Source organism: Cervus elaphus, chromosome 11 (genome assembly GCF_910594005.1).
Source record: "Cervus elaphus chromosome 11, mCerEla1.1, whole genome shotgun sequence".
In the NCBI taxonomy this organism is placed as follows: domain Eukaryota; kingdom Metazoa; phylum Chordata; class Mammalia; order Artiodactyla; family Cervidae; genus Cervus; species Cervus elaphus.
The window spans coordinates 87,263,024-87,290,353 of NC_057825.1; the positions used below are offsets into that span (position 1 = coordinate 87,263,024).

Sequence of the window (27,330 nt, forward strand, 5' to 3'; positions counted from 1 at the left end):
TTGTGATCCCATGGACTATAGCCCACCAGGTCCTCTGTCAATGGGATTTCCCAGGCAAGAATACTGGAGTGGGTAGCCATTCCCTTCTCCACGGGATCTTCCCACCCCAGGAATCAAACCCATGTCTCCTGCATTGCAGGTAGATTCTCTTTACCACTAAGCCACCAGGAAAGACCACATATATATTATGCATAGGATAAATAAAAGATTTATAGTGTGGATCTAGTTTTGCTGCACAGCCTTTAAAACTCTTGAGAGTAAAAGGGGACACTCAAAAATTAAAGCTGACTTTATATACTTTAAAGAATAAAACTAATTTTTACAAAGCAAAATTTAAACCTCTCACAATAACAGATTCATGAAACATTTTTTTCAGAAGAGCCACAAGACTATGAAATTTGTGCTACTTGTGGTCATACATTTTATCAAACAAAAGTAATTAAGACTCAAGAGTTAGATTATTTTCTAATTTCTCACAAAGTTTCCATCAGAGAGACTGTAGGATTTATAACACAATTTCACAAAACATAGTTCTTTTACCTTAAACCTGGTACGTACATACTCTTGTGCTTCTTTTGACACACATAAAATATTTAAGTATGACATTTATATCAGTATTTTCTTTCTCTGTAGGTTTCACATAGAAATTTATCTTCTGATGCTAAGATTCAGGTTTTAAAGAATAAGAGCCAGTAACACTTCTCTGACCCCTTTTTTAAAAATTGTGCGTGTGTGAGAGGTGCCAGGTTGAAAAGAATGAATTAGTCATAGAATCTGAGCTCCAAGTGACCTAGTTTATCTTCCTCTACAGATGAATAAACTGAAGCCCAGGGAGGTTACAGATTGTTTAGAACTAAAACCAAGCACTCTTTGACTACAAAATAGACTTGGTATTCAACAGCAGGTACCGTGTGATCTACTAGATGATTAATGATCATAAGGGTCAGAACACCATCTTGTTCATCTTCCCCTTTCCCGGGTCCTGCCAGAAGAGCACCATGTACGCTTATTAGCTCTTGGTCCTGGGTCACCAGAGAAAGATGGGCTCCATTTTCTCAGTTCCTAGGTACCATTCTCTATGGCCGAGAAAGCACTGTCGCCATATAACTGGGCCCATATCCTGTTCCAATGCCAACCCCGCAGGCACTTGGCTTCTGAACATATATAGGTTTGGCATGTTAACAGAGTTCTGATGAATAGGCAAAATCAAAACAGCCAGCTTACCTTTTACTCCTTGCTGGCTGGTCATGGTCAGAGGCAAAGTATGTGTCGAGTGGACGACATGTGTTCCCAGCGCCTTGCCTGACTGCTGGGAATGCTGATACACTTTAGGCAGGCTGGCCCCGTGGACCGGGATCTGACAGAGCTTCCCTGTGAAATTTGGAGGGCACTGGCATTTGTCCCTTGAACTGCACTGGCCTCCATTCATACACGGAAGATGGCAAATTACTGCAACGGGAAAGAGAAAATGCGAAGAGTTGGTTAGCTTCTCAAAAGCTAAGTAACAATCAACCAATAGAACACCCCCAAAGCACAGCCATCATATTACCAATGACGTTAGAAATGGTAAACAAAGGAGAATCTACACTGGGTTCAAAAATACTTCCTTTTTTTGTTTTTTTAAACTATGTTTTTCTTTCCACCTTAAGTAAGTCATTTAGCTCTCCAATTGCTTGTGGTTGTTCATCCACAATGCTGGAAAGAATTCATAGGAAAAAATATACATATATGTAAATATACAAAGTTACTCAGGATATCTCCTACATTCTGTACTTACTTTGTTTTCCTATTACTAGCTTATTTACTGTCTTTCTAGATTATAAACTCCTTGGGGGAAAGGAATGCCTGGTTTAATGAAATTTATATCCTTAGCAACTAAAATAATGTCTAACGCATAGTGGACATTAAATATTTCCTCCAAGATTAAACAAATGAGAGTGCTAAAAATAATATCTGTCGAGAATTTTCTCTACGTAAAGAACTGAACTAAGTGCTACCCAGAATAAGGGAATAGAATAGTTTGAAACCTGCTTTACAGGAATTTGCAATCCCATTAGGATAACAAGACCACAGTGAAACCTAGAAGGAGCAGAGTGATTAATAGTTGGGAATTTATTCAGAATAGCAAAAGGTAAAAGGATGTGTTTGGGTGAAGAATTTTATGAAGAGTTTTAAATTCTGGCTAAATTCAGCTTATGGCCAACCTCTTTACAACTAATGAATTCTTCCCATCAGACTTTAAACTGATCAGATTTCCAGCAGCTTAAAAAATAAGTCTCTCAACTCCATTGTCTTTCAGCTTCTATTCTGCTTCAATCCTCTCCTCCATGACCAAACTTTCCAAAAGAATTATCTGCTCAGTTCTCTGCTCACTACTAGCTAGCCAGCACCAAGTTGTATTCTCTTCTTTGTGTGTGTTCCCTTTTCCCATATCTCTCCTACACTGAAATTCCTCTTCCTCAGGTCACTAATGGTCTCTGCATTGCTAAATCCATTGGTTGGATTTCAGTCTTCCCTTGGCTTCTGTGACATCTCACCCACCCGGTTTGCTCTTTCCTCTTTGTCCACGGTCTCTTACTATTCTTTGCAGACTCCACATTTTCCTTATCCTTTAAACACAGATGTGCTTCAACATTTGGTCTTAAAATCTTCTGCTTTGTGCTCGCTTCAGCAGCACATATGCTAAAAAATCTTCTGCTTCACTAACCCTACACATTCTGATTTCATCCTATCATATGATGATGTCACTCAAAACCATATTTCTGAGCTAAAGCTTTCTGCTGCGCTCCACACTGTCTCCATCCTGTAGATCTTCTATAGACATCTCAGACTTACAATGTCCCACTTGGAACAGGATCATCTTCCCCCTAACGTCTCCGATTCACTGAGGGACGCTTAACAGAAATCTGAGGGGCCTCTCAAACCACTCAAATATCCAGTTCTCCAGGTCCTGCCTTCTAAACATTTATCAAATATGCCCACATCTTTCTCATCAGAGAGATCCTGTTTTCTCTGAAACCTCATTTCCTACAATTCAGCTACACTGCATTTGATTCCTGAGTGGACAGGGCTCTCTCACCCCTCCTCATGTTTTATCTACCCTGCATTCTTGGCCTGGAACACTCTTTCCATTTGCTTCCCAATACCCTCCCCACTTGCCCACCTAACTCCTGCTCACCATTGAGACTCTGCTTAAACCTCACTTCCTGGAAGCATTTCCAGTTGACCCTCATCTAGGTTTGGGCCTCTCCTCTGTGCCTCCATGGGCTCTCATTCACTGTTCATCATGCCCCTTGGCTTACTGCATTGTAATCCTCTGACTTCATTTCTGTATGTCCCATTCAACTAGAGCTCTGTGAGGTCAGGGACTTCAATGTTTTCCCTCTAACATGTAGTTCAGCTTTTAGAAAAAATGCTGCAGCTCAATAAAAATTACTAGATAAAAGAATGAACAGATTTATGGCTACTACTTTGTCAAATACCATTCTAGGTACTACAGAAGAAAGTAAAAGCTAAGTGGAGCTGTTAGGTAATACATGATAACTAAAAATACACATCAACAAATAAGTAACACTGGAAAATATAAAATTCAAGTTCTATGAAACTTCAGAGAAAAGTCATTTCTGGGAAGTCAAAATAGACGTTTTAGGAGAGCTCACTTGAAATAAGTCTTTGAAGCTGGGGATTCAGAAAAACAGAAAGGACTGCATCCCAGGAGGATGGTGTGTGAAAAGGCCAGAGGCAGGCAAATTTGGAAGATAATGAGATAGCCTGTGTTGTTGAAACCCCAGATTCCTTGGGGAGAGGAGTCAGGTGATAAACTGGGAGATGTAGACTTAACGCAGAGAATGGTTAAAGGTCTGATAAAAAGTTTGGATTTTACTCTGTAATTAATAAATTATTTTGGAGACTTCAAGGAGAGAATTTTCCAGGAAGATTACTCTTGTGATGGCATGTGGCATTAGCTGGAAAGGAGAGTGACCAAGTAGAGAAGTCAGACAGGAGAATATTAAAATAACTGAAAGACAACTTGAAAAACCCATGGATTAGGATCATGGCAAAAGGAACTAACAGAAACATGAAGTAATATTATGATAGACAGGCAATCAGTAAAACGTGGAGATGGGACACAGGAAGTAAACAGAAGCTGAAGGAAGAGGTAAGACACTGAAAGAGAAAGGAAAGAACTGGGAAAAAATGACCAAGGTGACTGCCAAGAACTATGTCCAGGGTCTGACTGGGGCAGATAAAGTCAAAACTGCCCATGCAAGATAGGGTCTGGAATATGCTTCCTCAAATGTCTAGTCTACACTGAGCTGCTGAGTAAGAAGAGTCAAAGCTGACTCTGAGGTTGAGTCAAAGACTTCATAATTCCCAGTTCAATTCTAAATTGAACTTCTACTAAACAACAGCTTGTTGCTGGATGAGTTCAATGTGCATGCCTAGACAAGATTTTCAGTCAGCTCAGTTCAGTCGCTCAGTCGTATCCAACTCTTCATGACCTCATAGACTGCAGCATGCTAGGCTTCCCTGTCCTCCTGGAGCCTACTCAAACTCATGTCCATTGTGTCGGTGATGTCATCCAACCATCTCATCCTCTGTTGTCCCCTTCTCCTCCCATCTTCAATCTTTCCCAGCATCAGGGTCTTTTCCAATGAGTCAGTTCTTCGCATCAGGTGGCCAAAGTATTGGAGTTTCAGCTTCAGCACCAGTCCTTCCAATGAATATTCAGGACTGATTTCCTTTAGGATGGACAGGTTGGATCTCCTTGCAGTCCAAGGGACTTTCAAGAGTCTTCTCCAACACCATGGTTCAGAAGCATCAATTTTTCGTCACTCAGCTTTCTTTATAGTCCAACTCTCATATAGTCCAACTCTCACCCATACATGACTACTGGAAAAACCATAGCTTTGAATAGATGAACCTTTGTTGGTAAAGTAATGTCTCTGCTTTTTAATATGCTGTCTAGGTTGGTCATAGCTTTCTTCTTGGTCATAGCTTGAGGAGCAAGCATCTCAGATAATTCATCAATGGAATACAAGCACACTTTACTGTGTATAGTCGATCCCTGGGTCAGGAAGATCCCCGGAGGAGAGCATGGCAACCCACTCCAATATTCTCACCTGGAGAATCCCATGGACAGAGAAGCCTGGCAGACTACAGTCCATGGGGTCACAAAAAGTGGGACATGACTGAAGTGACTTAGCACAATATGCATGAATTTCAGTTAATACAGTTTAATTAAATAATACCAGTCTCCCAAAAACATGGTCTGAACTTCATTTGCCACAATATTAACTAGGTAACTTCACTGCTATTCTCCTTGGTCCACAAATCACTACATAAATAACAGGTGTGTATCACGGCCAATAACCAATCATATCACTTCCTTCAGAGCCTGTTGGCAACTGACCCCGGCATATCTGTTATGCAGTTCATATGTCCCCTCCCTCTTGAACCTCCCTCATACCCAGACAGCAAAGCAGGTAGTTGAGTTGCCTCATCACGTCACAAGGACAAACTCACATGACATTTTACAGAAGTGTATTATCAAAATGGCCAAAAAAAAAAAAAAATAGGCACAGCAAAGAAACAAAAAGTGGTAACACTGGAAATGAAACTGGAAAGTGGTTGTGATGTGGGATAAAGATGGTCCCAAGGAAATGATATTAAAGGCACTCAGATATTCCACAACTTGGAAAGCGCAAAGGTGAGTTGTTGAAACCTGATTCAAACTTAGAAAGGTTCACTAAGGCAAAGAAAAGATACTCACTCCACATCATACAGTATACGAGAAGAAAGTGAAAATATTCAGGTTACTCTTAAGTTCTACTCAAAGAAATAAAACACTTCAATTCTCAGTGTTTCTAACACTTTACATCATAGGGCACTTGGTAAATATTGCCTCTACTATTTTTTCCACTTTCCCGATACATACATCACCTACAGTAAAAGAATTTTAATGTTTTGACAAAAAGAAAAATTTAAGGCGATGGAACTAGTAATTTTCCCACCGATTATTAAGATTGTTTTCACAGTTACAGCTTCCATGATCATTTTTATGGTGCTGCACCACTGTGCAAAGAGGTCTACCTATCACCTTTACTAAAATACATCTTTTTTTTTTTTTTTAACAAAGCTGATGTTTATTTCTAGTATCAATAGGAGATTTTGAAATCTGAAATTAATTTAATTAGCTTTGTTTAAATCTATTTTTAAACCTTTGAGATAGCTTCCACACAAACATTTCAAAAACAGTACCAGTCTAAGTGGATACAGCAATAATCCCAAAATAGAACTCCAATAACCCTGTGTCTCTCTGGTCATAAAGGAAACCACATCTGCTGACTTACTCCAAACAGTAACTGGCCACTATTTATAACCATTTATGAGTGAGAAATAAAATACCTATTCTACTGTTCCAGCATTTTCACAAAAATCTAAATTACAATCTAAAGTTCTTTGCCTCAATTCAGTCACTGTGCATTGAGTCCTTTGTGGCAGGTTGATCTTTTTAAAGCTAAATAGTCTTTTATGTCAAAGAAAACAAATTTAAAATCACCCTACAAAAGTTAAGGATTTGACTATGAATAGTTTCTTTCTGTTTCAAAAGTTCCTGCCACTCTCAAAACATTGCCTGGTGATATATAGTCTGGGGTGTCAGTGTTCTATAAAACGTTCTCAACACATGAAGAGGAAAAAGAGTAAGTTATCTTTAAGGTTGCCTTGAGAAGCCTGTGGTATGCTAGTTGTAAGTCTAGCTATGGCACATATATTTTAGAACATATAACTGGAAGGTGTAATATAGAATGCTGGCTGAGAAATTTCATAACCTTGTCAGCTCGACATCCTGTTGGTCGTTACCATAATTCACTTCATTGCATCATACAGTCACCTGGGACCTACCACAAATAACAAGAGGTACGTGTGCCTTCAGCCTGTTATTCCAAAGACTGTGATTTCATGACAACCACTCCAAGCATCTCATGGTACGACTATAAAAGGTCACAATGAGCAAAAGGATCCAGGCTGGAAGAAAAAGTTGGGAGGGTTTAAACATGCCCAGCATTTCGGTACATTCCACCATTGACAGTGGTCTATAAAACAACTTGCAGGCCTCAACAAACTGGGCTGAGAGGATAATATTCACAGTCTACCCCACAAATTGGAACTTAGTTTAAATGAATAGATACTGATCTGTATACAAATATGGGCAAACTGAATTTTCTACACATTGGGTCTATAAAAAGCTAGACTCTCATTCTTCCCTGTTATCTTAGCTGACTATAAAAATATTTCAGCTGCTTGTCCCCAAAAGGCGCTCTAAGAATGCACATGACTTTCCTACGGCAACTCCCAGCAACACCCCGGACCCTCCACCCACCCCCTCGCTTTCTGTGCCAGCAGACTGTTTCAAGTTATTCTGGTTAATGCAGGGCAGAGCAAACAAACTCCCATCTGAAGGAAAACCTACATCTGTCGTTTTATAAAGAGACACACACATGATTTTGATTTGAAGAGCTACTTCCACTTTCCCACTTGTGTCTCATTAGGAGAATAATGTTCCCTTAAAGGCTTTCAACGTTTTGGTTGCTGTCCCTTGCAAGGTGAAAAGAAAAATAATAATATTTTTAGAAAGTTCAAGTTATCACTTTATCTCTCCCCTAAATATACCTACCTTGCTCTCTTTTAAAGGGTACCCACAGATTCTTTTCAGCCAGAAAGTAGGTTAATAATGTGGCCATTTAAAGCTTTCAGATAACAAATATGTCAGATAATAAACACTGCAGCAAACCACTGCTCATTTTTTAAATTTTTAATTGGAGGATAATTGCTTTACAGTGTTGTGTTGGCTTCTACCATACAACAATGTGAATCAGTCCCTCCCTCTTGAACTTCCCACCCTTCTAGGTTGTCACAGAGCACCAGGTCGATCTCCCTTTTCCACTATCTGTCTATTTAATATATGGTAATGTATATGTTGCTGGGCTACTCTCTCAATTGCCCCACTGTATCCACAAGACTGTTCTCTATGTCTGCGTCACTATTCCTGCCCTACAAATAAAACCATTGCTTATTTTAAGAACCTATCCCTCTTCTTAAAAACCTGCATGCTTCCCATTTAACTCAGTATGCATCACCCCACCTCCAACCCCCACTGCATCAAAAAATAAAATAAATAAAACAACTTAAGCCGAAAGCCAAGATGGAGAGGTCACATCTCTCTGGAGCAAGGACAGAGGAGCTGTCCTACACATGAGCCAAGAAAGGAAGCACAGAGATTAGTAGGCATTTCCTAAAATCTAAGTTTGAGTTTTTTGGGGTTTTTTTGAATGCAGAGATTTACCATTGCTGTGCTCCAAAACTGCTCGGAGTCTATTCTTGATTATCCGTCTGATAACTGAAACAGAGTCCCAGACGGAACCAACAAAACATCTGCGATCCAGGTGGTCTGGAACAACCTGTCCAAGGGAGGTGACGTTGCACCTAAACGTGAAAGGGGAAGAACCTAGTGATGTGAACATTGGCAGAAGGCTGTTTGCAGAAGAAGAAATCACGGGAGGTAAGATCTTAAGGTGAGACCAGGTTCAGAAAGGCCCAGAAACTGAAAGGAGGCAGGTGTGGTGGGAATGTCAAAGCAAGAGAGAAAGTGAGAAAAGCTGGCTGGAGAGACAGAGCAGGGGCAGACTCTTCTTTCTTTCCACAAAGATATTTGCTGTTGTTGTTCAGTCGCTCAGTTGTGTCTGACTCTTAGCGACCCCCTGGACTGCAGCATGCCAGGATTCCCTGTCCTTCACCATCTCCCAGGTTTTGCTCAGACTCATGTGCATTGAGTCAGTGATGCCATCCATCCATCTCAACCTCTGTCATCTCCTTCTCCTCCTGCCTTTAATCTTTCCCAGCATCAGAGTGTTTTCTAATTAGTCGGCGCTTCGCATCAGGTGGCCGAAGTATTGGAGCTTCAGCTTCAGCATCAGTCCTCCCAATGAATATTCAGGATTGATTTCCTTTACAATTGACTGGTTGGATCTCCTTGCAGTCAAGGGACTCTCAAGAGTCTTCTCCAACACCACAGTTCAAAAGCATCAATTCTTTTGCGCTCAACTTTTTTTATAGTCAACTCTCACATCCATATGTGACTACTGGAAAAACCAGTAGGTTGAGTGCCTCCTCTCAGAGATTCTAGTCACATTTGTTTTGCTCATCTAGCACCTGAAGTAATATGCACAGATTCCGGGTGTTCACAGGACACGGGCATACCTTTTGGGAGACCACCATTCAGCCCACTGTGTTTTCCATGTGCACAGATAATCAATAAATAGCTTTGATGATACGGACCTTTGTCAGTAAAGTAACATCTCTGCTTTTTAATATGCTGTCCAGGTTTGTCATAGCTTTCTTCCAAGGAGAAAACGTCTTTTAATTTCATGGCTGCAGTCACCATCTGCAGAGATTTTGGAACCCAAGAAAATACAGGGCCACCTATAAAGCCTTCCCAGTGGTGAAAAATCCACCTGCAATGCAGGAGCCGCAGGAGACATGGGTTCAATCCCTGGGTTGGGAAGATCCCCTGGAGGAAGGCATGGCAATCCATTCTGGTATTCTCACCTGGAGAATCCTCACAGACAGAGGAGCCTCACAGGCAACAGTCCATAGAGTTGTAAAGAGTCAGACACAACTGAAGCGACCTAACACACATAATAATGTTTCCATTAAAACAGGAAAAACTAAGTTAAAACCGAGGACCAGGATAGATTAAGATGTACAAAAGACAGAGCCAGGGGAAGAGAAAGGACAAAGGTGAGCAAGGTTAAATAGAATCACCTATTGTATGTACGTGGAATGTGCACTGTAAACTTGGCTTTGAACTCGTGGACCTCATTTCAAATTTCTGATTAACTATTTAGCCAGACTGAAGTTAAATTCTTAATTTAAGACTCAAATAGATAATGATCCTATAAGGTAAGATGACTTCGAAAAAATCCTTTTTATTGATTATCTGTGCACATGGAAAACACAGTGGGCTGAATGGTGGTCTCCCAAAAGGTATGCCCGTGTCCTGTGAACACCCGGAATCTGTGCATATTACTTCAGGTGCTAGATGAGCAAAACAAATGTGACTAGAATCTCTGAGAGGAGGCACTCAACCTGACTTCTCCAATGACCTCTCACTTCAATGACAAAGTCCTTTTAAGTGTGAGGTCCAGGGCAATTTGGCCAAAGAGGAAGAAGCAATATGATGGAGGCGGAGATGGAAATGATTCAGCCAGAAGTCGGGGAGCACCAACAGCCATGAGAATTGGGAAGAGTCAAGAAAGGGACTCTCCTCTTAAGCCTCCAGGGGGAGTGTAGCCCTCTACACCTTGATTTTGACTTTCTGGTCCCCAGAGCTGTGGGAGAACACATCTCAGTTGTTTTCAGTAAGAGGACTGTTATCTTAATGTGTGAGACATGAGACTAATGCTCGTCATAGTACATGTAAAAGGGGGAAAAAAGAGTCCAAAGAAGTCTTGGGGCAAGGGGGAAATGCTTTCCTAAAAGCTAAAAATGCACCCACCACAATCTATGTTTTACTTGCTCTGTAAATTAAGATGACCATTTCCATCCCATCCCCATCTATCAAATACTACACTGGACTAGAATGAAAGGAAATGCACATTTCAACAAATGCAAACCTTAATACAAACAAAAACCCCACGAATCTAATTTTTAATGCTGGTGTGCATTAGCAAATGCTTGGATAGTACGTTCTGTTTATAATAGGGGAGATAGGAAGCCCTACCACCCACACGCTCACCAGAGCTTCCAATCTGGGATGAGGCCATTCATCATCTCCACTTTGTTTATGGCTGTCTGCTCACTGATCATCAACTTCACCATAGCTGTGGGCTATCTCATTTGATCCAGTTTTATATTTTGCATAACCTAGGGAGCTTTCTGGGCTTCCCAGGTGGTTCAGACAGTAAAGAATCTGCTTGCAATTCGGGTAGACCTGGGTTCAATCCCCAGGTTGGAAAGATCTCCTGGAGAAGGAAATGGCTACCCACTCCAGTATTCTTGCCTAGGAAATCCCATGGACAAAGTAGCCTGGCAGGCTAGAGTCCAAGGGGTCACGAAGAATTGGACACAACTGAGCAACTAATACTTTCTTTCAGGGAGCTTTCCATATCAAGTAAATCATAAAGTTCCACTTTATACCCTTCATCCATAAAGGCTTGCTCTCAGTAACTCCCAAACCTAGGGCTCTTTGGCCTTTAGGAATAACACAACAACATCTTCAGGGTGCCGAGTAAACACATCAATACCATATACCTTGGGAGATTGAGGCAAGTCATTTCACTTTTGCAGATTACTGTGCCTGCCTCTGCAAAAGGGGGGTGGTCCAATGACATAATCCACAGGTTCTTTCCTATTTCTGTAACTATGGTTCTCAAAACTCTAGCCAAAGTAGTAGAGTAAAATTCAGATTTTCTCATCTCACCTAGTATGACTGACACAATATAAATTTTTTAAAAGGAACAAATACATATTCGGTCACTTGTAATTTATGTAGAAGGGGCTGGGGTTAATTTGCCACATGATGTGCTTTCTTTTTATTTTAATGTATAGTCAGACACTGATTCAAACATCAGCTGCCTACTTAGCGACAAAGCAGTTTATAAAATGCCCAAATGTTTATGAAAAGCTGACTTCACTTGAAAGCATTATGTAAACATAATGGGGGAAGTGATAGAGCTGTAGACTAATGGACAGGGGAGATGGGTTTTATAAAAACAATGCCATGCTTCATCCCTAAAGACTATACCTTTTACAGTGGTATCACTGCAACTATCTTCAGAGAAACAATGTCATTTCAGCTATTGTAGCTGGACATTTTCTTTAATATCATTGCAAAATGCTTTCTCAAAAAACAATACCACATAAGCTATAGATGATACTAAAAATAAGTTTAAAAAAATGTACTGCACCACTATAATTTGCAAAGTTGGTCTGGAGAACCAAGTGTATACTCTCACTAAGTTAATTATTATCTGCTTGTTATTTATTTATTCTTGAGCCATCAGCATAGGATTAGAGATTAATCTAAATTTATAATTTTAAAATATTTGCTGAGTCAAAACCTTGACATAGAAACCTCCCTGGTGGTCCAGTGGCTAAGACTCTGCCACACTGCCAATGCAAGGGGCCCGGGATTCCATCCCTGGTCAGGGAACTAGATCCTACATCCCACAATAAGTTCATGTGCTGCAACTAAAGAGCCCGCATACTGCAAATAAGACCTGGTACAGCCAAATAAATATTTTTTTTTTTAAAAACAGTAATTAAAAAAAAAAACTCGACATACATATCTAACTTGAGAGCGCATAGCTAACGGCACTCAACCTCCTGACTTCACAGCACATCCTAATTCTTGCAGCCCTTTCAAGTCTGGTCTAAATATGGCCTCCAATAAAACTTTCCTCCAAAGAAAGGGAGATACTGAATAGGAAGAAGCCTGGAAGCACCTGCAAACACGGAGGGGGCATCTAATATTTAATAATTTCTATGTCATTTATCAATCTGCCTTGTATTATAATTATTTTTCTCTTCCTCCTACTGGATTTTAAATATAAGAAGAAAGAGGCCATAATGCTTTCTCTTCTTTGCACTGCTCCTGTATTTCATAGCACAGCTTTTTGCAGATAAGAACTCAACATAAAAAAGTATTGCCATTAATTCCCTAAAAATTCAAGATGGAAAAAAATGCAGCATTTATCTCTTCTAACACTCCTCATTTCTTTCTGATGTCGTTTAACTTAAGCATACACAGGACTTCTTCAGCTTACAATGGGGTTATGTCCCAATAAACCCATCTATAATATCAAAAGTTAACAAGGCATTTAATGTATCTAACCTAGAACCATCCTAGCTGAGCTCGGTCTACCTTAAATGCGCTCAGAACACTTATAGTTGGGCAACATCATCTAACAAGCCTATTTTATAATAAAGTGTTGACTATCTCATGGACTGATTAAACACTGTACTGAAAGTGAAAAACAGAATGGGTGCATGCGTACAGAAGAGGGTGATGTGTATACAGGTGGTTTACCCTCATGACGGTGTGACTACTGGGAACGCAGCGGCTGCCACTGCCCAGCCCCATGAGACAGGATCCTAGCACTTACCGTTAGCCCAGGAAAAAGGTCGAAATTCAAAGTACGGTTTCAACCAAATCTACATGGCTTCTGAACCGTCGTCAGGTAAGCCGGACCACTGTAAATTGGGGACCTTTTGTACTAAAGCAGTAGTTTTCAAATGATGTTCCATAAAGCGTTACAGTTTCCACAGAGGTGCTAAAAAAGACCTGTTAACTAACCTAATTTGATTACCTTATTCACCGAAGAGTGAGCTACAGAGATTGTGTGTACTTAGGTTTCAGGGCCAGATTGTGACAGACGTGGGATCGAGCCCATATTTCCTAAACCCTGAGCCAGTGCTCTTTTCCACATAGATCTTATGATGGAAAGACCAAGAGGTTATCCTTCGAGTTTCACCACATGGTCTTGTCCCAAGTCTTCCATCCTTCTTCCACAGAAACAGTTTTCATAACTGGTCACCAGATGTGCAAATGGGACAAAACCTAACTTAGATGGAGATCTGGCCAGTTGTAGATGAGGTACACTCATGAAATCCTCCAGGGGTCGAAATACATGAGCTGAAACATATCAGGGCTTCTTTTTAAAAAACAGAAGGATGCACAGACATCAGAGGAAGAGTCAGAACAAAGTCAAAAACAGTGGAATGAAAAAAGAATCGAACAATGCTTGTGGACAGCACAGAGAACACTTCCACGGGTGCAGAAAGAGCTACTGCACTCTACCGATCCATCACTGTCCCCCTCAGTTCCCGTGAGGTGAGAAAGGAAGGCGTGAACCTCAAAAAGTGGCGTCGGCTCATTCAGTGAAGTTTCATTCTATGTCTGCCATAGCAAGTACTGTTCTAAGCCCATGGCAAACATCAACAAACCAAGCAAACCAAAATCTCTGCCCCCCTGACTCTTCCCTTCTGGTGTATCATCATCTTTGTGAGACTCTGGGCATGAGGAGAATCTTGGTTTGGGGCTCAGGAGCAGGACAGGGTTAGAGAAAGGGTTATTCTCCCAGTTCCACAGGTTATCAACCACCTCTCTCTGAGCATGAAGCGAGGTCAGGCAGGGCACTGAACTGGGTGTTCTGGGGAGGGACCCTCCGCAGGGCGGGGTGAGGTCTCTCTCTCTCTCTCTCTCGGCTTCATCTGCAACGGGCCTTAAAGAGTCTGGAAAGAAAGACCTGGGCAGATGGTTTGTGACGTACAGCTCACCAGCGCTAGGTGGGGAGGGGGGAGAACCCTTGGTGATCCTTAGGTATTCTCCCAAGGGTTGCAGTAGGGATGAAGTTTCTGCGTAAGTAGGCTAGCATAGCTCGTGTTTATTATCATCATTATACTATCTATATACCATAAGTTGATGCCTAGAGGGACATCCAGGTTATGGTGTGGATCACCACATCTCACATTTGTATTCTTTTGTTCCTATATAGCCAAGATACTATTCCATGTTATAAACTGATATGGAGCCTAAATAGCTACATAATATCTCATTAAGTTGACAGACGGTAAATTATATAACCATTCCTTTTTTATTTGTTTAGATTGTCTGAATTTCTTTTTAACTATTACAGATAAAGCTGCAAGGAATATCCTCAAGCACATAGTTTCATCTTTCTTAGTAATTCTTTCCACTATGCATTCAACTAATATTGAGCAGCCACTTAGTATATAACAGGCAATGTGCTATGTGATATATCATCAACAAGAAAAACATAGAAGCCAATTAAACCAAAGTAACCATCTTATCACAGGGAGGACAAGGAACACTAGCAGTAAGAACAAGGGCCTGGAATTAGATCTCAAGGGGGTGTGGATGCCAGTTTCACCATTTCTTAGTGATATGACCATGAGCAAGTTATTTAACATTTCTCTGCCCCTCATTTTTTCACCTATAAAATGAGCATAAAAACTGAACCCAACTCATATGGTTGTTGTGTGTCTTGAATGAAGTCATATATTCAAAGCACTCAGCACATAGTAAGTACCCAGCAAAGATTAGCCATCAGCATCAACTCCCTGAGTAGGATATGATGGGAACATATAAAAGGGGAAACCAGGGGCTTCCCTGGTGGTCCAGTAAATAAGAACCTGCCTTGCAATGCAAGAGACACCAGTTCAATCCCTGGGCTTGGAGGATCCCACATGCTTTGGAGCAACTAAACCCATGTGCCACAACTACTGAGCCCACACACTGGAACTACTGAGGTCTGCACACCTAGAGCCCATACTCTGCAAGAGAAGCCACTGCAACGAGAAGTCCTTGAACCTCAATGAAGAGTGGCCCCCACTTGCTGCAACTAAAGAAAGCCTGCGTGCAGCAGTGAAGACTCCCCCATAGCCAAAAAAATTTTTTTAAATAAAAGGGGAAAACAAACCCATGCACAGGCAAGAAAGCAGTGTGCATATCCTTATAACCAGTCAGGTCATGCAATATACTGCATGTTATTTCATTCACTACTCTGCTCCCAGTATTCAATGAGGAGACACAGAACTGCTGAGTACATCAATAGATGAATCCTCTAGTAAGAGTTTATCAATTATTAACATCAATAGCAGTGTATGAACATATATCCAAATTCCCATCTTGTCAAAACTGGATTTTGTTCTTTATTTTTTTTTTTTTTTTTTTGGATTTTGTTCTTTAATATTAGCACCAGTTTAACAGTTTCAGAATAATTTCTAAGCCGTAATATTCTACATGCAATCAGGTTACATTATCACAATGCTGATTCTGCACGACTATTTACTACAGATTTCTAACACTTCCTGTAGTTTTGGTTTTTTTTACTGTTTTAACTATCTTTATATTTTACCTATCCCAAAAAACTTCATGATTTTTAAAATTACTTTTATGATGGTTTTTATAGATAACAGATTTAAGATTTTGTCTTAATGATGAAAATATCTTTGTAAATGTATTTCCTATTCATTTTAGCTTATTTGGATACAGATATTTTACTAATTCCATGTAATTAAGTATATAGGTTCTTTTCTCTATAATGTTCTGTTTCATTCCTTTAAAAGCTGCTACCCCTCTAAGTGTATGACAATCTATTTCATACCAGCTCTTCAGATGATTTTCATCTTTCTTGCTTATTTAACTTGTTCCATCTGGAGTTTTTAACCAATGTATAAATATGGGTTATCACTCACTTTGCTTCAAACTTCAATCTAAATAGCTTACCATTAGTTATTAATACAATTTCCTTTCCTTTTTTTTTTTAAGGTTAAGTTATTTTGAATGGAAGTCTTCAAAAGGGGGAAGACATAACGTGGCAGAAAAAAAGGAAAAGGAGGAAGGGCAGTTTAGGGTAGAGTCAAGGATGGGAGGGTGGGGGAAGAATGCAGGATAACACAGTGGAGGCCCAGGAATAACACAAAAGCAGAGAAACATTCCCTGAGAGACGTGAAAGAAGAAACTCACTGGGTAATAAAATGAAATGGGGTCTGTAAAATTCAGCTGGATGCCAAAAGGGATAAATTCTGAGTAGACAATGTTTGGGAACCACTGCTATAAACAAAAATCTGCATGGCCCGTCTACAGCTTCCTTTTATTCCCTCCCTCCATGGATCATTACTTTCCCATGGCTCCCACCTAACTACGCCACCCCGGGAGAGCATATTTCTTTATCCTGGTCTTTTATTTTCTTTTAAAGAGAGGGGATTCCTCACAGTGTTCTCTTCCTGATGGTAAGCCGTCACCAAGGAGCAGAGAGGAAGGTGACGCTGGGGTGCAGTGCAAGGCGTCACAAACACCACGACTAGGAAAGTGTCCAACACAAAGGATACGGAATATCCTGTGTGGCCACCAAAGGAACGTGCATTTGAGGAAGGCAGCTAGAAAATTCTTAGAGAAATAGACTCCTAATGCCTTTTTTACATACTTAAGAGTACAACAGATTGTGACCTTTAACCTCTGTGTAACACAAAAGGTGACAGAATATACACACAGGTATAGAAAGAGATTGCATAAACTCAACCATCAAAATCAGCTGAACAACCACCTGCCAAATGCTGTCATGATGAGGTAACAGTTTCTGCTTCAGTTAGTGAGAACTGATTTCTCACTTCTTTGACTTTTAGACTTATAAGGCCTTAGTGAAAGAATTGAAGTTAGAGGGAAAAGAAGAGCCTTTTACAAACACTCACGACTAAAAATTTATAAAGCTGTATCACAAGTTGCAATTCTACAACCTGTTAGAATAAAAGAAAATTCTACCTCAGATTTCTCCTGATATGGCAGCCCATTTTTGGTTCTCTTACCTTGGGGCAGAGAAGAATGAAATACCTAACAAAAATGAGAAGGTAATTTATAGATATGATCACACAGTAGGGTGGCAGTGAAGAGGTTCCCCAACAGTTTTTACTGGATCATTCCATCTGATATTCAGGTTCATTTGAGCTAAAAGCCAAACGCATGAATCTCCTGCTTCACAATCTCAGAGATGGAAGACATCTAAACCCAATCATGACAGGAGGCTTCTTCTTGATCTCGTTCCCATCACCTGCCCGGCCTCTGTGGTGTCCCCACCACATGTGTCCATGTGTGTCTAGTGGGTCCCCTCCACTGAGGTCACGTTCCCTTCAATTCCAGTCATACCCAACCTTGGTCTGTTCTCAGCAGGCCATACTCGCTCACACACATGTGGTTCTAGAACAGGCTCTTCCCTCCTCCCAGCTCACCACCCCAACCCTACCATGCCAACCCAAGCATTGGCCTAAGCTTTACCTCATCACTAAGGCCTTTCCTGATGACACCAGAGAAAAGCCGAGAGCTCCCACTTCTGCCACATATTCTCAGAGCAATGTATTCACGTGCACAGCCAGCCCAGCACAGACAGCATTCCACTGTAATCGAGTGCATGTCTGACTTCTCCAAAAGGTCATGAGCGCCTGGGAGGGAAGAAACCTTGTCTCTGGGATCTTGCCTGTTTCAGCTGTCCAGCCCTAGAGCTTAACAAGATGTTGGTTACAAGGTCGGTAACTTGTTGTTGCTGTTCAGCCACTAAGTTGTGTCCACCTCTTCGAGACCCCGTGGGCTGCATCACGCCAGGCCTCCCTGTGGGTGGGTACCTAGTAAGTGCTTTTTCAATGAACAAATGAGGCTTCTTAGAAAACAACTGTGGAGCCAGCTGAATGCCGAATTCCAGCTTATAGTTTCCTTTCCAATTTCTTAATGTTTTCTTACCTGACCCTAAACTGAAGCTATATCAGTGATTTGCTTTCTGAAGTATTCACTGAATTTTCACAAAAAGAACCCTTTTTTGATCAGTTTACATACCATTTAATTGAATGATGTTATTTCCAGTCAGAAACAAAAGAACTGACCCTTGGAAGCCATATTATTCAGACATGGGAGGTATAATGTGTGGGAAGAACTAACAGCTAGGAATATTCAGCATGCCATGGGCATCAGTCAGTGTATTTTTAAAGAGGAATGGAGGGAATTGGTTAATTTGCAAATTCAGCTACATAGAGATCGTTTTAGAAAGCTTCTACTGCAGACAGCTTAAAATCACACACAGCAGAACTTTCCAGAGTCAAATGCTAAAGCTATTCAAAGCCACGTGATTCATTACTGACTGTGAGATGAGCCAAGATGTCTTCTTTCATTTAACTTAAATAACTTGATATGTCAAGTTCAGGTTATTAAAATATGCCTATTCATTCCTCAGGGCTCCATATATACTTCCTGAATCTGGAACATTCCATTAAATCAAGACAATATGTATCAAAACTGACTTCCTGAAGATAATTCCTTTTAATCCCCAGTATTGGCCCGTGAATATGTTTCTAATTAATTCTCTTGAGATGTAGCTCAGACTCAGACTAAGTTGACTTTTGAAACATCCTAGTGTATACTCTACTACTCAGTTACCACAATAAAACAATCAGAGGTCTAGATTTTGCACAGGATAAGAATCAGAGACATGGAAGAAAAAGTAAATTAAAACTACCATCATTAATCAGGACTAGAAAAATTTCCAAATTCTCCTGGCAATGTTCCTAAATAAACCAAGTATCATCAGGGAAACTACTTGGGCATACAAAGAATTTCAGAAACTTTTCCCTAGTATTCCTCCTGTTTCATTCTCCTTTCCTTTTATGGCCAGTCAGACACTGAAGTTAAGGAAACTATATAAGGATATTTTAATTCAGAATTATAAAGCGCCATACAATGATTGCTATTGATAAAAAACGAGGTATTTTAATAAACAACAATCACTTCGCTGTCATTTTCACAAACTAAAACATTTTACTAGATTGATTTCAACATGAAGTGGTAGAATTTATCACAGATTTGACCTAAACAATTAGAAAAGTCTATACATTACTTAGAGAGATATGCATCTAGTTTCTGAGTTAATGCTGTTCTGGAAAAGTTAACTGCCACAACTGAACTGGCAACTTGAAAAAGCTACAGAAGAGGAAAGAAGGATGCATTCTACACCTTTTACACCTACTAATACATTCAATTCCATGGGCGCTTGAACCCCAGCAACTTCAAACATCTATTTTCACAAGCCATTTGGAGCACAGCATGATCTCTACTTCACTTCTGAAATTCTATTAACTCTCTTTGTGGAACCAATGTATCTAATCAACTTTACCACATGATTCACATTTTCCAGTCCATTATTTTTACCAGGAAAGGGACCCAACCAATAAATAATAATAATAATACTTCTTCCTGGATGTGAGACAAGTTTCAAGTCTAGCGTGTCAGAAGGTCCATGTACTGTGGGAGACCAATGACCTGAGTTCCACTTTGTAGGTCTACACCACACAGCTAAACAACCCTCAGCACTTCAGTGTTTTTCGAGTCGGTAAAACCATAGATTGAACTGATATATAAATTTTTTATGGTCCTATACTCTATTAAATACGAAAGAACACTGCCTAGAAGCCACAAACATTGGCACCTGGTCCCTTCACCAGCCCATCGCACACACACTAACTATAACCAAATTCTACCATTTCTCTCTTCAGTATTTACTTCTACCTTTCCACCCCAATGCCTCTGTCCAAGTTCAGACTCCAGTATCCTGCACAGACCATGACAAAGCTGTTCTGATAGGCTCCCCACCTCCCTTCTTACTCTTCTCCAGTATGTACTCTGCATACCCGAGCTGGAAAGTACTTTCTGACAAGTATGCTAAATCAGCTCATTTCCCTACATGATTTATCTATAGTTGTCACCTAAGGGAAAACAACCCACCAACCAACCAACCTGTTTTCTCAGTGGAATGTAACAAGTCGGTGGGCGGCCTCACGGGGTCTGTGGTGAGCATCAGAGGCCTGGCGGTGCACTACATGCCAGGTTCTGCCGGTCTTACCTCCACCACAGAGGCAATTCTAGACCTTCCCACCTCGGGCATCCCAGACCGCAGAACCGATCCACCGGTGACTCCCCACCCCCACATCCAAGCCAAGGCACACGTCACGCCTCAGGCTACATTCTGGAAGAATCCCTCCCTCCTCCTCACTTCCCGAGCCCCAGTCTCTCCCTGCCCTCCCCCCGCCCCCAGTGACCCCCCAGAGGCCCAGGTGCTCTGGCGTTCTCTGCACCTGGCGCGCCCTCAGTAGGCGCCCAACAAACATCAGTGATCTGAAGGAACCTCAGCGGAGCCAACTCTTCAGCCTTCTGCCCAAAGCCAGAAGACCCCAAGTTAAATGCTCCGCGATTATACATGGACCAATTAAGAATGGCTTTTTCCAGGACATCTTTGCATGTCCCTTTTTATTCCAAATAACTCCAAAATATGTAATGTTTGAAGTGAAATGATAGTTTTTGGCTAGTATTCCATGATGTTTCAGATTGTTTCCAATGATTTTTCCACTAAATATTGGGTTGGCCAAAAAGTTCATTTGCGTCTTTCTGTAACAACTTGGGGAAAAACCCGACTGAACTTTTTGGCCAACCCAAGAGGTAGCATCAGTCTGGGAAAGATTTAACTTCTGCTACTTTAGACACAGCCCTCAAACAGTCTTAAAACTTTTAATATTATATCCAGAATACTTTAAAAGCCATATTTTGTAGTCTTTCCATCATCTTTAACATACTGGCATATTTCCAATGTCAAGTGATGATCGAAAGGCTCTTAGAGTTTCCTATTTCTTAGGTCTAAAATGAACATTCTCTCACTCTCTTTACCAAAGCCCTTCTCCTTTGCCCCTCTTTTTATAAAACTCAATTAATTTTAGCTTAATTTGCTGTTCTTCTTTTTTTTTTTAAAAAAGAACACTACAACACAATTTCATAAATATTTCATTAATATTTCATTTTCAAATACAAAGCATCTATCACTGGAAGAGAAAGGCTATACATGTGGATTAACTTACAGCTTATTCATTATCTTCATAAGTGATTTATGATTAGATCTTCCAGCTGTTAGCAAGCTGATCAACAGCCAAGCAGAGGAAAAATACTGAATCCTACTTGTCAAAACGATATGCAATCAATGTGGTCTAGATTAGGAAAGCTTAAACTTGATTCAAAGGCAAGAAAAGAATTTCTGCTTTCACCATTAGCATAAAACCATAGAGTTCTTACTATTAAAATGGAAAATTCAGGTTTTCATAGCCCAGCACCCCAGGGAAAAAGGAAAAACCAGAGATTGATAGAATTTTCCAAGTAAGTATTAGATATATGATCATGATATCCAGTCAGAATTCCTAAAGCCAAGAAGAACAACTCATTTTGATTTTTAAGAGGTTATCTGCCACTGCCTTTATATATGCTCACTTATTATGTACAAATCTACTGACACACATACAAACACAAGTCTACTAAACATTCACAATTGATAAATGTCACCCTCTATTTTTAGTACCTTAAATTGAACACTATAGCCACGAAAGGTAGGTCAGAAAGACACTGTCTCCCTCCAAATTTGCACTTGTGAGTCAAACAAGTTATTATGACTGTCAGACTGTACAAAAAATGATTGAGTCTAACAAGTAAGTTCCTCACCACGTGTTTTTCAGGCTCCCATAAGACTATCAAGGAATGCCAGCAAGGATGCTCTGACTTCTACCAAGTTACTCCATTCCCATCTGACAGAAGCAATCCAAAAGCCACGAAAAATAGAGAATAACAGCAACAGCAAAGTTCAATGAAAACTGTCTAAAAGGACAGAAGAGATTATTTACTAACCAAATGATCCAAAATTTCTAAAACTGATCAGTAGTTATCAACTGAATGTTTATTCCAAGATGAAAGTTCTTTAACATGCCCAATATAAACCTGTTGAAAAGTTTCCACTTACTTTGTTAATAATTAAAATATATTAACCCTTTTCAGCTAATATATTTAGTATATAAAAGTGATGGAAATGACATACCTATCTGAAAATGTTTTCATATTACTCTTGACGTTATTTGCCCATATTAAAAAAATTGTTTTCAGAAGGCAAGGACAATAAAGTTTCCATAAGGAAATGGCTATATGACCTCTACACAAAGGAAAGGTACTACCAATTGCTGGACTCCTACTCTTTTATTGTATTTACTATCCCAGCTACTTCTTAAAACAACTCAGTGAATGACATGATTTTATACCTACTTATACAAGAATTAACAGACTTGAGACATTTAGTTTTCTTCCCAAAGTACCTCATTAATAAATGGCAGAATCAATATTCAAAGGCTACCACACTGTCCCCAAAATGTGCATGTTGTCCCAGCAGAATTTAGAGAGGCCAGGAGGGGATAGAAAGCCCAGTCATTATTGCTATGACAAGGGGCTGGTGCAAACACCCATGGAAGCAGCAGCCACAACATAGGTGCTATACTCTCTCCTTTTTTAAAAAATTAATTTTTTTATTTTATATTAGGCTAAAGTCAATTAACAATGTTGTGGCAGCTTCAGGAGGACAGTAAAGGGAGTCAGCCATATATATATATATATATATGTATATATATATATATATATATACACATACCCATTCTCCCCCAAACTCCCCTCTCCTCCTCTATCTTTAACAAAAAATACTTGTCTACCACAGCTCTTTCTAGAGACACTGAATCTTTCTCAACACACTACACTGGCCAGTCACAGGCAGACTTGGTGGGTAAAATCTACTTTCCATCCCGAAGTACTGCAATCATCAATCGTGAAACAGAATAGTTGCTACAAGTCACAAGGGCCAAACACAAGTTGATAGTATCCCTGTTTACAATACAGAGTTATTCTCAACAGCACTGAAAAATGCCTATTTCTACAGTAGGTCAACTCACTGCACTGAATTCCCATACTTTTCCATTTATTTTACTAATCATTATTATTGAAACAATTGCTGGACTCCTACTCTTTTATTGTATTTACTATCCCAGCTACTTCTTAAAGAGAAGATTGGTGCCTCATCTGTAAAAGCTTGAAAGCTAGCTAGAGGAAACCAAACTGACATAGGCATTCAGGCTCTTGGGCAGGCCACCCAAGGACGCTGACACAATCAATCAAAATACTCCTTGGAAGCAGCGCTGCCCTAACCACATGAATGACCCGCTCAAACACAATTCCAAAGCACTTGGATTCCATTAACTTCAAGTTTTGCTATTCATCCACCAACAATTAAAAAGGACCAATCTCCTCAAGACCCTAATAAATTTTCCCTATGTGGCTATATTAACAGTTTTCTCGATTGAGGGTTTTACCCAAATCTATTAGGCCCCTGTTTTCTAATTAGTAAATGGAAATGATACCTATCATTCTCAGGATGAAGAGAAATTCTATGTGAAAATACCTAAAACTATGATGCTACTGTGTGGATCACAACAAACTGTGGAATTCTTAAACATATGGGAATACCTGACCACCTTACCTGCCTCCTGAGAAACCTGTATGCAGGTCAAGAAGCAACAGTTAGAACCAGACATGAACAATGGACTGGCTCAAAATTGGGAAACGAGTACATCAAGGCTGTATACTGTCATCCTGCTTATTTAACTAATATGCAGAGAACATCATGAGAAATGCCTGCTGGATGACTCACCAGCTGGAATCAAGATTGTCAGGAGAAATATCAACAACTCAAATATGTGGATAATACCACCCTAATGGCAGAAAAGGAAGAGAAACTTAAGAGCCTCTTGATGAAGGTGAAAGAAGAGAGTGAAAAGGCTGGCTTAAAACTCATTCAAAAAACTAAGATCACAGCATCAAGTTCCATCACTTCATGGCAAATAGGTGGGGAAACAATGGAAAGAGTGGCAGATTTCATTTTCTTGGGCCCCAAAATCACTTCAGACAGTGACTGTGGCCATAAAATTAAAAAATGCTTGCTCCTTGGAAGAAAAGCTATGACAAACCTAGATATAACTTTGCCCACAAAGGTCTGTATAGTCAAAGCTATGGTTTTTCCAGTAGTCATGTATGGATGTGATAGTTGGACCATAAAGAAAGCTGAGCACCTAAGAATTGATGCTTTCAGACTGTGGTGTTGGAAAAGACTCTTGAGAGTCCCTTGACTGCAAGGAGATCAAATCAGTCAATTCTAAAGGAAATCAACCCTGAATATTCATTGGGAGGACTGATGCTGAAGCTCCAATACTTTGGCCACCTGATGTGAAGAGCTGACTCATTGAAAAAGACCCTAATGCTGGGAAAGACTGAGGGCAAGAGGAGAAGGGGGCAACAGAGAACGAGATGGTTGGATGGCATCACTGACTCAACAGACATGAAAGAAAAGAAAGTGAGTGAAGTCGCGCAGTCACGTCTCTTTGTGACCCCATGGACTGTAGCCTACCAGGCTCTTCTGTCCATGGGATTTTCCAGGCAAGAGTACTGGAGTGGGTTGCCATTTCCTTCTCCAGAGGATCTTCTTAACCCACGGAATCCGGGTCTCCTGCATTATAAGCAGACACTTTACCGTCTGAGCCACCAGGGAAACCATGTGGTCAATAGACATGAGTTTAAGCATACATCAGGAGATAGCAAAGAACAGGGAAGCCTGGTGTGCTGCAATCCATAGGGTCCCAAAGAGTTGGACATGACTTAGCGACTAAACAACTATGATGGATACAGAGAAGGTATTCAATGAACATTAGCTTTCCTTTCCTTATAGCTCTGGACAAGATCTTTCCTAAGTATTTTACACTGGGGACTTTTCTTTAATAATCCATCAAGTTATCACACAGGAAGCTAAAACCATCTAAATTGGACCAACCCATAGACCCAAGAGGCAGAGTCAGTAAGGAGCATCAGTGGTGGTTTAGTCAGTAAGTCGTGTCCAACTCTTGTGATCCTATGGACTGTAGCCTGCCAGGCTCCTCTGTCCATGGGATTCTCCAGGCAAGAATACTGGAGTGGGTTGCTATTTCCTTCTCCAGGAGCATCAGTAGGTGTCTTCAAACAAGCAGAATCACTGGTGTTTCTATGATTGTAAAGTATCACTCAAAGAGTTGAATCATCAGACATAAAGAATAAGAAACATATCAGGAACAGAAATTCTTTCTTTAGTGGTAGCAGTAGTGAGGTTACATTTATAAGGGACAGGAAGGGATGGCTGTGGTGGCTTTTTGATAACTCGAACTCAATGACTTGATTAAGTGGCTGCTGAGCTGGCTGAGATTTGACTCTTTAGCAAGCACTCAAGGTTTGGAGGAACTATTATCACTAATTTAGCTGCAGCCTGGAGGGACCCATATTTTTCATTATTTGTGACGGGAAGCCCTCGAGTCACAAGGCCACAGCGGCAGCAGGCTGCTCCTCTCTGTGACTAGCAGGGTTCCGTCAAGGCCAAGGGGAGGGAACCAAGCGAAGTGCAGCTGTTGCTGCTTCACTCACTCACCAGACTGCAGCTTTGCTCCCTCACTCACAGAGGCCCTCTCAGGGCCAGGATTAAGCAGACCCTAAGCCCCCTACATTCCCGTCTCATTGCATTCTGTCTGGCCATGAGACAAAGCAGCACAATAGACATTTTCATCTCACCTTCAATGAGCTCTCCACAGAAACGTAATTCCTGTCTCACTATATGATGTGCTAGACTAAGGATGTGTCATCAGGTCTGCAGAAAAGAAAAAAGGTGCACGCTGTGTTTCTGCCATTTTGAAAATCAATCGTTCTTTGTCTCCATTTAGTCACAACACTTAGGTACCTTATGACGCATTTGAAGAGTAGGGTTATAGGGTAGTGGGGAGGGAAGAAGAGGAGACAGGAAGGGAATATTCATTGATTTCTGGTGTTCAAGAGTTATTGCCAGCATACCTCAGTTTATATTTTAAATTCCAGAAAGCCAAAGTGTTCTGGGTAATACATGTGAATCACTGGAGAGAAATATTCCATTTCTTAGTGAGAAGGTGACTCCTTTGATAACCACAATGTCCATGAATCACAGGTGCTTTATTACTTGACTTCCTCTAAATGAGCTAAAATGTTACTCAGGACTCTTCTAGGAATTAGCCAAGGAAGAGTGAGTCTCCCAGACCTGAGTTCATCTGAAATGTCTTCTCTCAATTTCTTCTTTGGGTTAATTCCAGAAAAATGGCACAGAACTGGGACATCCAGTCTTGAAGCCCTGCAGAAGGTGCAGTGGGCAGGGAGAAGCCCTTTGTGGCTGGGACAGAAGGACCCATCTACCAATGCCCCAGGATACTCTTTCTGCATGATTAATTGTATGTTTAGTTCTTAATCCCTGGATATCTGGGTTAGGTATTCTACACATCACTCTCTATCTAAAGTTTACACAGCATAATCTACTTATTCTTTTGCTGAGGTTCATAGTGATTGGGGAATAGCGTACTTAAGTTGGAGTACGGTCAGTCTATCCTTGTTCAATTACCCAGGGACTCATCCTCGCCTTATTTGCATGGGAATGGGGGCAGTAGGGAATGGCTGGAGCAGAATCTCTCAAGGATTCTCCACTCCTGTAATAATAAGGCCACTGTACAAAATCCCCAGATATAATAATCTTACAAAAACAATCTAATTGGCAATGGAATGAGAATCACAAGGCAGGGTCTGAATCTGAGTCCTGCAACTAGCTGTGACCTTAAGGTCATCCCTTTCCTCTCTGGGCCTCAATTTTTTGACGTGTAAGATGAAAAGGGTAAGCTAATGATACAAGTTCTCTAAGCCACTCTCAGTGTGAAGAGTCTTGCATTCACTTCATGAAACAAATCCCCACAGGTTTTCAAGAAATGATGACTTCTCACATGCAGAAGACTATTTGGTACAATTATACAATCATAGGGCTTCCCTGA

The 27,330-nt window shown here is 40.6% G+C and overlaps 1 protein-coding gene across 14 annotated transcripts in view; it reads right to left on the minus strand.

Moving 5' to 3' along the window:
- The window catches only part of LTBP1 (latent transforming growth factor beta binding protein 1), a 442,953-nt gene that overhangs the window by 215,391 nt on the left and 200,232 nt on the right, over positions 1-27,330 (minus strand). For all 14 annotated transcript variants that reach the window (XM_043918271.1, XM_043918275.1, XM_043918274.1 and 11 more), the window contains one exon: positions 1,225-1,449. In XM_043918271.1, the coding sequence (XP_043774206.1) occupies positions 1,225-1,449 (225 nt within the window). The remainder of the gene's footprint in view (positions 1-1,224; positions 1,450-27,330) is intronic.